Source organism: Crotalus tigris, unplaced genomic scaffold (assembly GCF_016545835.1).
Source record: "Crotalus tigris isolate CLP2741 ecotype Arizona unplaced genomic scaffold, ASM1654583v1 scf7180000020941.558017, whole genome shotgun sequence".
Lineage (NCBI taxonomy): Eukaryota > Metazoa > Chordata > Lepidosauria > Squamata > Viperidae > Crotalus > Crotalus tigris.
The window spans coordinates 420,898-431,530 of NW_024098270.1; the positions used below are offsets into that span (position 1 = coordinate 420,898).

General features: G+C 49.8%; 1 protein-coding gene across 1 annotated transcript; it reads right to left on the reverse strand.

Annotated features, from left to right (window-relative positions):
• Positions 1-484: 484 nt before the first annotated feature.
• PRADC1 (protease associated domain containing 1) lies at positions 485-9,670 on the reverse strand. The gene is made up of 5 exons (XM_039368840.1): positions 9,445-9,670; positions 6,182-6,282; positions 4,647-4,756; positions 2,714-2,869; positions 485-1,504 (listed from the first exon to the last, which is right to left on the reverse strand). Exons 1-5 carry the CDS (start codon positions 9,512-9,514, stop codon positions 1,384-1,386), a joined length of 558 nt encoding a protein of 185 aa, XP_039224774.1. The 5' UTR covers positions 9,515-9,670; the 3' UTR covers positions 485-1,383.
• Between the last annotated feature and the right edge of the window lie 963 nt (positions 9,671-10,633).

Here is a 10,633-nt window from a genome sequence, read left to right on the forward strand (position 1 = left end):
GGTGCCGTTGTGACTGTGAACAGTCACAGAATGAATGCTCATAAGTCGAGGACTCGCTATACAGGCTTACGACTAATGCCGAGCTCAAAATCTCCGCGCTAAGCGAGACGTTCGTTAAGCGAGTCCTTCCCATGTTACAATTTTTCTTACCGCCGTTGTTAAGCGAATCACTGCGGTTCTTCATTTAGTAACGGGTTTGTTAAGCGAATCCGCCTCCCCCCCCCACTGACTCTGCTTCTCGGGTGGTCGCGAAAGGGGGGAATCACGTGACCCCGGGACACGGCGACCGTCATAATTCCGTTGCCCAGCTAACGTGACCACGGGGATGGCTGCGACGGTCGTAAGTGCGAAAAACGGTCCCAAGTCCCTTTTTTTCAGCGCCGTTGTGAGTTCGAACGGTGACTAAACGGGCTGTTGTAAGTTGAGGACCTCCTGTAATAAAGGTGGGTTTTTTTAAAACAAAGGAATAAATAAATAAGCCTGATTAAATAAATGACAGAACTAGCCAGCAGAGACCCCCCCAAGGGCTGGAGAATGTGGCCTTTTGCTTTTAATCAAGGAGGGTGACCGGCAGTGATTGACAAAGGCAAAACACAACACAATCAATCCGGCCGTTGGCCAGTTCGAAAAATGTCCCTTTTTCTCCCAGTGCCGTGGTAACCCTGAACCGTCACTAAATGAACTTATTAAGTCGAGAACTTAACAAAAACCATGCTTCTTGAATTGGGGGGGGTTGACCCTTAAATCTTGGGGGAAGTGCCCAAACTGTGAAAGGCCGCTGAAAGTATGCAATGCACACACCACACACACACACACACACACACACACCGTCCCCTCCCCGGGCTTAGTCCTTGCCATCCAACCTCTGCCTTAAACCATAGTTTGCTTTGTCGCGTGTGAACTCGGGCGTTGTCACCCACAAAACTACCCAAATGTCCATCCGGTCAATATTTTGCCCAAGTTGGCATCTGAATTTGAAACTAAGGGGGGGGGGTTCTTAAAGGCCCCCCTGGGGTTCAGACCCCAGACTCGGGAAGTGAGGACAAGGCAAACATTTCTTGAAGACGTGGCCTTGGGATTCTCGGATTTGAGACCACCCGGTAACCACCCTCACACCAGCAAGCCATGGGCAACAAGCCAACCAGCTGTCCAGGCTTCCTCTTTGGGCCTCAAGAGCTGCTGGTTGGGCCCACCAGTTCCAGTGGGTGTTATCTGGGTCAGCAGCCATCCAGATGACACGGTCCGGTCAGTTTCCCTTCTTCAAAAACGATCCTGTGGTCCTATAAGCTGCAGGACTGGGTGACAACGCTGATCCGTGGGTGGGATCGTCTATCTCTTCCGTCCGGTTCTGCGACGCCGCAGCTCGCTCCCTCCTTTTTTTTGCTACCAAAAAATCCCCGGAGGCTGCAGGAATTCGGAAGCCGGAACGCTGCTGGCGTTGACCGGGATGGAAATCACGGCCCAAGGGAGCCCGTGCTGCTCCAGAGAGCGACGGATCATGTACCTGGGTAAAAATAAGGCAGTGGGGGGGGGGTTATTTATTCTTTATTTATTCATTATTCTTTATTTTATTTAGAGAACTTTTATAGCTCGTAGCAGCTCTAGGCAATTTACAGACAAGAGAAACTGGAAAAATATAATCATCATCATCATCATCATCTGCGACGATATCTGTAATGCCATCAAACATCCACATCTGCCTATCCCAGGTCCTGGGTAAGGACTCGATAGGTAGACAAAATGCCAAATCCAGTCTAAACATCTGGCTGACTGTGCGATGATCCATAATAATAATAGCAGCAGAATAGACAAGAAAGAACTGGAGAACAAAATACAAAGACCTACAAATAGAAATAGAAAGACTGTGGCAAAAGCAAGCAAGGGTAGTACCAATAGTAATAGGCTCCTTGGGTGCAATCCCAAAGCAACTGGAGCACCACTTGAACACCATCGGCATTGACAAATTTGCCATTAGTCAATTGCAAAAGGCGGCCTTACTAGGAACTGCTTCCATCCTGCAACGAGACCTGTAATACCATCAAACATCCACATCTGCCTATCCCAGGCCCGCGGGAAGGACTCGATAGGTGGACAAAAATGCCAAATCCAGTCTGAACATCTGGCTGATTGTGCGATGATCAATAATAATAATAATGTAAAATAAAATAATAAAAAATACAACAGCAACTCTAACAAGGAACAGAATCCTGCAATTTTTGTCCCAACTAAAAGTTGTCACAAATCACCAAATCCTGATAAAGGCAATCCTCAACAACCACAAATTGAGCCCCAAAATTTCTGTCACTAAGCGGGACATTTGTTAAGTGACTTTTGCCTCGTTTTACGACCACTCTTGCCACCGTTGCAAAGTGCATCACTGCAGTTAAGTCAGTAACACGGTTGCTAAGTGAATGGTTAAGGTCGTTAAGCAAGCAACTCGGTCGTTAAGTGAAGCTGGCTCCCCCATGGACTGCTTGTCAGAAGGTCACAAAAGGGGATCGCGTGACACACACCCCCGGGGGAACGCCACAACGGTCATAAATACAAACCGGTTGCCGAGCGTCTGAATTTTGATCGCCTGACTGTGGGAGATGCTGCGAGGGTCGTAAGTGTGAAACACGGTCCTAAGCCGCTGTAAGTGGTTTAGCTGTACAAATGGGGTTTAAGGTCAGGAAAGAGGGGGGGGTCTCGGCTGCAGCCCCCTGTCACTCACCCGTCTCTCCCCAGCAGGAAAAGGGCAGGGATGTCGGCCCTGGGCTGCATCGTCTCCACGTAGGTTGTGTCCTTGTCGTAACTATTGTCTGCAATGATCACCGCTTGGCCTCCGTGTTCCTGGATCGTGCGAGTCTTGGACAGAAAAGAGCAGCCCCTGTTGAAAAAGCCCCCCCCCCCCAAAAAGTCCACATTTATGCATTCAGATAAGGGGTCCCCAACATCCCCGGGTTTCTGGGCCAGCGGAGAGGAGATAAAATGGTTCCACGTGAGCGGCAGGGTGTTTTGCAATGTGCGTACACACACACACACACACACACACACACACACACACACACGGTGCTATGGTCACACTGTTATGGTTCCCCTCTTGAGTTCTTGTGTAGGGAGATTCTCCCGTCATTTTGGTTGTCCCCAAAGTGCTTTTTCCAAAGGCAACTGGACTTCCTTGAAGACGTTTCGCTTCTCATCCCAGAAGCTTCTTCAGTTCTGACTGAATGGTGGAGGATGGAAGGGTTTTATAGTCCTTGCAATCAATCATCTGGTCGTTTGCACTTCCTCTGAAGAGTCGTTGAGGCAACTTGGAGGTTTATCTGTGTTTATCTCCAATGTACCTTGGAGAAACAAAACAACCACTTCACAAACAGCCTGGCACAGCTTAGGACAGGGATAGGCAACCTTGGCTCTTTTATGACTTGTGGACTTCAACTCCCAGAATTCCTGAGCCAACCATGCTGGGGGGGAAAGGGAAAGGTTTCCAAGCTGAGCTAAGCTGGCTCAGGATTTCTGGGAGTTGAAGTTCACAAGTCAGAAAGCGGCCTAGGCCTAGGCCAGAGGTAGGCAATCTTGGCTCTTTTATGACTGGTGGACTTCAACTCCCAGAATTCCTCAGCCAGCCTGGCTCAGCTTGGAAACCTCTCCCTTTCCCCTCAGTATGACTGGCTCAGGAATTCCCAGAATTCCCAGCTTGTCCACCCCTGGCCTAGGCTGCTTTATGACTCGACTTCAACTCTCAGAATTCCTGAGCCAGCATGGCTCAGCTTGGAAACCTCTCCCTTTCCCCTCAGCACGGCTGGCTCAGGAATTCCCAGAATTCCCAGCTTGTCCACCCCTGGCCTAGGACCTAGGCCGCTTTATGACTGGTGGACTTCAACTCCCAGAATTCCTGAGCCAGCCTGGCTCAGCTTGGAAACCTCTCCCTTTCCCCTTAGCACGGCTGGCTCAGGAATTCTGGGAGTTGAAGTCCACCAGTCATAAAAGAGTCAAGGTTGCCTATCCCTGGCATAGGAGAACAAAGCCCTCAGGACAAGAGTCAGCAGCCCGTCTGCATTTGAAAGACCAAGGCCGCTTTTTCAAAGACAGCAAAGTCTGCATTCTGGACCGAGGGGGCCGCTGGTTTGAAAAAGGAGTCCAAGAGGCCATCTAGGCCCAAATTGAACAGCCCTCCCTCAACGGAGGGGGAGGGATAACACACACACACTCCCATCTCCTGTTTACAACATGGTCCTTTTAGCAGTTCCAAGCAGGTCCCACACCCATTTGCACCACTCAGATGACCAAGAAGGCACAGAGAGAGTACTAACAATCAGATGACTGCAAAGAATATAAACCCTTCTGTCTTCCACCATTCAGTCAGAACTGAAGAAGCTTCTTGGATGAGAAGCAAAACAGTTTCAAAATTGTCTTTTGAAAAAGCACCTTTGGGACGCTTCTTCTTCTTGACCGCGTGGTGTTGTGTTGTGTCGTGGACACCCTTAAATCCAGCACCGTTTCGTCTGGACCTGCTCGCTGGTTCGAGGGTCCCTGAAAGATCCAGGGGTGGGCTTCCTCCCGAAAGGAACCCCGTCCTGGATACTCCGGCCAAGATTCGGAGCACGAAAAGCAGCCCGCTGATTTCCACCGGCGTGTAAAAGCAGAGCGCGGGAGGGACTCACCCGTGTTCCACCAAGGCGATCTGGCCTTCAATAAAGACCCCGTTGTTCAACGCCCCGCAGGCGTCTGGCGGATCGGACGGAACCAGGTAAATCTGCTCGAATCTCATGTTCTGGGCAAGTGGGAGATACATAAAAGAGGGAAGATTTAAAACCACCGCCTGCAGAGTGGGACCCATCATCCTGTGCCCAGGAGCGACGAGGTTCGCCCTAATGGCTTCCCCCAAATCCATGCACAACCACTTCTGGGTTTTGTTGATGGGACACCGGGCTGGATTTATTGGGTCAATCGATGTTTCTCAATCTCCGCAAGTTTAAGATGGGTAGGCGTCAACTCCCAGAATCCCCCAGCCAGCCATGCACTGATGCTCAGCATTGGTGATGTTACATAGCTGGGTAATGAAATGTCTGCAAGAAAACAACCAAGCGCAGAGAGCACTGAGGACCCCTCGGTCACCCTTCTCCACCTCTCCCTTCTCCACTCATCCCACTCCCTTCTAGTACTGATGATGTTCCCTAGTTGGGTCATGAAACATCTGCAAGAAAACCACCCAGCTCAGAAAGCACCAAGGACCCCACAGTCGTCGTCTTCTTCTTCTTCTTCTTCTTCTTCTTCTTCTTCTTCTTCTTCTTCTTCTTCTTCTTCTTCTTCTTCTTCTTCTTCTTCTTCTTCTTCTTCTTATTCTTCTTCTTCTTCTTCTTCTTCTTCTTCTTCTTCTTCTTCTTCTTCTTCTTCTTCTTCTTCTTCTTCTTCTTCTTCTTCTCCTTCTCCTTCTCCTTCTCCTTCTCCTTCTCCTTCTCCTTCTCCTTCTCCTTCTTCTCCCTCCTCCTCCTCCTCCTCCTCCTCCTCCTCCATTAACCCCCCCCTTCCTTCCACAACTGATAAGGTTACCTAGATGGGTCATGAAACGCCTGCAAGAAAACCACCAAGCTCAGAGAACACCAAGGACTCCACAGGCCTCCTCCTCCTCTCTTAAACCCCCCCTTCCTTCCAGCACTGATAATGTTGCCCAGATGGGTCATGGAATGTCTGCCAGAATATCACCCAGCTCAGCGAGCACCAAGGACCCCACAGTTCAAGCCTACGCTATAAATATTCCCACGTATTAATACCTTTCTCTGATTTTTTTGCTCCCAAACAATCAGCTTGATAAGAAGGCCAAGCCATCAATCTAGGACAAGAACTGGCTCAGGTGTGCCATATTCCTTCTCCGCAAATTATCTCCCAACAGATGTGCAAGTGGAGGTCAGGAAAGGTTGTCCTACCAGCAAAGGCCCTCCAGATGTGGCTCAACTACAATCTGGTCCTCCCAGAACCAGACTGACGTTGAGAGGACTCAGGACCTCTAGCTGAGGAACATCTCAAGATCTTCCTCCAAACTAGGGTTGCAACCCTGGGGGGGGGTGGTGTTGCAAGAGGGTGCTAATTATTCTTTTAAACCCTTCCTTCCTTCCTTCCTTCCTTTCTTCCTTCCTTCCGGAGATGGCCCTGGGAAGGATAGGAAAGCTTGGGCGCAGCGGGCAAGAAAAAGACTTACGAAGACTCCGCCAAAGTCCTTGGCTGGCGTAGCCGTGAAGGTGTAACGGATATCTCCCGGACTGAGGACATGGAAGTAAAGGTACTCCTGGATGCGTAAACCTAGCAATTGGCAGAGAGAAAGAGGAGCGCGTGGATGTCTTCACAAGCCAGGAAAACAGACATTCCCCCAAAGGGTGTGATTGTCTTGACACTTGGAGGAACTGGAGTTCAAGGCCAGAAGCCATGCGTGAGTGGTTTGTCTCTGTCTGTCTGTCTCCCCCTCTCCCTCCCTCCCTCTGTCTTCCTCTCCCCCCCTCCCTCTATCTCTCCCTCCATCTCTTTCTCTCCCTCTCCCCTCTCCCTGTCTCCCTGCCTCTCCTCTCTCTCTCCCCCTCTCCCCTCCCTCTCTCCTCTCTCCCCTCCTTTCTCCCTCCCTCTCCTCTCCTTCTCTCCCCGTCTCTCCATCTATCCTTCTCTCTCTCTCCCTCTCCCTTCCCTCTGTCCCTCACTCCTCCTCTCTCCCCCCTCTCCCCTCCGTCTCTCCCTCCTCTCTTCTTTTCCCTCTCTCCTCTCCTATCTCTCGTCTATCTCTCCTCTCTCCCCTTCTCTCCCTTCCCTGTCCCTCCCTCCCTCTTTTCTTTCCCCCTCTCCCTCTCCCCCACCCTCTCCCCTCTGTCTCTCCATCTCTCCTCTCTCCCTCATCTCTCTCCTCTCTCTCCAACTCTATCCTTCTCTCTCCCTCTCACCCTCTATCTCCCCCTCTCTCCCCTCTCCCTGTCTCTCCCCCTCTCCCTCTCCCCCACCCTCTCCCCCTCTCCCCTCCGTCTCTCCATCTCTCCTCTCCCTCTTTCTCTCCTCTCTCTCCCTGACTCTATCCTTCTCTCTCCCTCTCACCCTCTATCTCCCCCTCTCCCCTCTCCCTGTCTCTCCCCTCTCCCCTCCGTCTCTCCATCTCTCCTCTCCCTCTTTCTCTCCTCTCTCTCCAACTCTATCCTTCTCTCTCCCTCTCACCCTCTATCTCCCCCTCTCTCCCCTCTCCCTGTCTCTCCCCCTCTCCCTCTCCCCCACCCTCTCCCCCTCTCCCCTCCGTCTCTCCATCTCTCCTCTCTCCCTCATCTCTCTCCTCTCTCTCCAACTCTATCCTTCTCTCTCCCTCTCACCCTCTATCTCCCCCTCTCTCTCCTCTCCCTGTCTCTCCCCCTCTCCCTCTCCCCCACCCTCTCCCCCTCGTCTCTCCATCTCTCCTCTCCCTCTTTCTCTCCTCCTCCTCTCTCTCCCTGACTCTATCCTTCTCTCTCCCTCTCACCCTCTATCTCCCCCTCTCCCCTCTCCCTGTCTCTCCCCCTCTCCCTCTCCCCCACCCACTCCCCCTCTCCCCTGTCTCTCCATCTCTCCTCTCCCTCTTTCTCTCCTCTCTCCCCTCTCTCCCTGTCTCTATCCTTCTCTCTCCCTCTCACCCTCTATCTCCCCCTCTCTCCCCTCTCCCTGTCTCTCCCCCTCTCCCTCTCTCCCTCCCTCTCTTTCCCTTTCTCCCTCCCTCCCTCCCTCCCTCCCTCCCTCCCTCCCTCTCTCTTAAATCACTCAGAGTAGCCCCACAGCAAGATGGGCAACAAATAATTTTAACAAATAAACAAATAATAAAAATCCAGCATCACACAAGAGTTTGCCACAAGGAAGAGCGGTCCACCTCTTCTCCAAGGCAGGACTAGAAGCAACGGATGGAAATTCATCAAGGAGACGAGCAGCCTGGAACTAAGGAGAAACTTCCTGACAGTGAGAACAATTAACCAGCGGAACGACTTGCCACCGGAAGCTGTAGGTGCTCCATCACTGGAGGTTTTCAAGAAGAGACTGGGCAGCCACTTGTCTGAAACGGTATAGACTGTCCTGCTTCTGCAGGGGGTTGGACTAGGTGACCTCCAAGGCCCCTTTGTTATTCTGTGTTCTACCACTGGGCAAAGATGTGACCAGGGAGGGGAGAAAAAGACAGGTCCGTGGTTACTTTCCAAGGCAACCGGCAACTTGGCAACATGGCGCATCGCAGGTGCCAAGAGCTAAGAGTTAAGAATAGACGAGGCGAGAAGCCGCCTACGCGGTGGACATCTCTGTCGTAATGCAAGTAGGAAACACGCCACGCAGATGGCAGCCTGCACTTAACTTAAATCCTGGTTTGGGTGGGTGGGTGCCTGCAAGGACATGCCTATTCAATGTGATATAATTTACTTTATTGATTAGCCCATGGACCATATCGAGGTGCAGCGTTCCAAACACACGTTCTTACTAACATGCAAGAGAAACAATTTAAAACGGGATTGGTTAAAATACGATTTAATGTGAACTAGAGATAAAATACCACTTAAAATGAAATTGGGATGGAATGCAGTTTAAAATGAAATTAGAATCAAATACAGCAATTTAATGTGTAGATCAGGGGCCTTCAAACTTGGCCCTTTGATGACCTGTGGATTTCAACTCCCAGAATTCCTCAGCCAGCGTGCCTGGCTGAGGAATTCCGGGAGTTGAAGTCCACAAGTCATCAAAGGGCCAAGTTGGAAGACCCCCTGATATAGACTTTAAGAGGAGTGGACCTCAACTCCCAGAATTCCTCAGCCAGCGTGCTGTCCAATCTCTTCTTGAAAACTTCCAGTGTTGGAGCATCCACAACTTCTGGTGGCAAGTCGTTCCTCTGATGAATTGTTCTCACTGTCACTTAATCCCAGGCTGCTTCTCTCCTTGATTAGTCTCCATCTCTGTTGCTTCTTGTCCTGCCTTCTTCAGGGGCTTTGGAGAAGAGGTGGACTCCCCTCCTCTCCTTTGGGGCAGTCCCCCCAAATCCTGGAAGACTGCTATCACAACCCCCACCCCAGTCCTTCTGTTGTCTAGAATGGCCCAAAACCAGGGTAGGCAACCTTGGCTCTTTTCTGACTCGGGGACTTCAACTCCCAGAATTCCTGAGCCAGCCATGCTGGCTCAGGAATTCTGGGAGTTGAAGTCCACGAGTCAGAAAACAGCCAAGGCTGCCTACCCGTGACTTAAATCCTGCTTCTTGTAGATACACGCATCCTCGCCCCCACGACGGTTATGAAACAGACACGCAGCCCACCCGCATCCCCGCATGCAGACGCGCGCCCCCGATCGCGGCTACCCGCCAGCTCAGCCCCCCCAAACCCCCCCCACACTGCCTCCGGCTTGCAAGAGGCGCCTCTGGCGGGTAAGCCAGGATGGCAGCCAGGCACCCCGGTGGGGGCTGCACCGCGACGGGGCCAAGAGGCGGCTCCTCACCGTGACCAGCCGGGCAGAAGCCGAGGAGGAGGAGAAGGAAGAGGAGCAGGGCAAACCAGGCGGGGGACATCGCGGGGGGAGCCCGCCCGTCCGCCTGTCCGTCAGCCGAGCGCTGCCTGCCCGGCGCTGCCTGCCGTCCTCGGACCGCAGCGCGCCGGCAGCTGGCGAGCTCAGCTGACAGCAGCTGCGGCGGGGCCCCGCCCACCCGCTCTTCCGATTGGAGGAGCCGAAGATCTGGGTGGAGCCGAGGCGGGCGTTTCAAGGAATCCTCCCCTGCTTTGTCTCTTTGGTTTACCGTCCGCCTCCGAGTAGACCGGGAGGGCGATTATTTTTTTTCTTGCTTAAATGCGAAATATAATCCAAAATATGCAGCCTATTCCAATAGAAGAGAAGAGAAGAGAAACAGAATAGAGAAGAGTATAAGAAGAGAATAGAGAAGAGGATATGTAATATAATATAATATAATATAATAGAATAGAATAATAGAATAGAATAAAAGAGAAGAGAACAGAAGAGAATAAGAAGAGAAACAGAATAGAGAATAGAATAGAATAGAATAGAATAGAATAGAAATAACAATAGGAAAGAATGAATAGAATGGAACAGAATGATAGATTAAAATAGAATAAAATAATGATAGAATAGAATAGAAATTTAGAATAGAATAGGAAAGTAGAATGGAATAATGAGAAGAATAGAATAATGATAAGACAGAATAGAATAGGAATAACAGAAAGAATGAATAGAATACAATAGAATAATGATAGAATAGAATAGAAATTTAGACTAGAATAGGAAAATAGAATAGAATAATGAGAAGAATAGAAGAATGATAAGAGAATAAAAATAATAGTAGGAAAGAATGAATAGAATAATTATAGATTAGATTAGAATAGAATAATGATATTATAGAATAGAAATTTAGAATAGAATAGAAAAATAGAATAAGGTTATAGAATAGGAAAATAGAATAGAATAATGACAAGAATAGAATAGAATAATGATAAGAGAATAGAATAGAAATAACAGTAGGAAAGAATGAATACAATAGAATAATGATAGATTAGAATAGAATAGAAAAATAGAATAGGGTTATAGAATAGGAAAATAGAATAGAATAATGAGAATAGAATAGAATAGAATAATGATAAGATAGAATAGAATAGAATAGAATAGAATAGAATAGAAT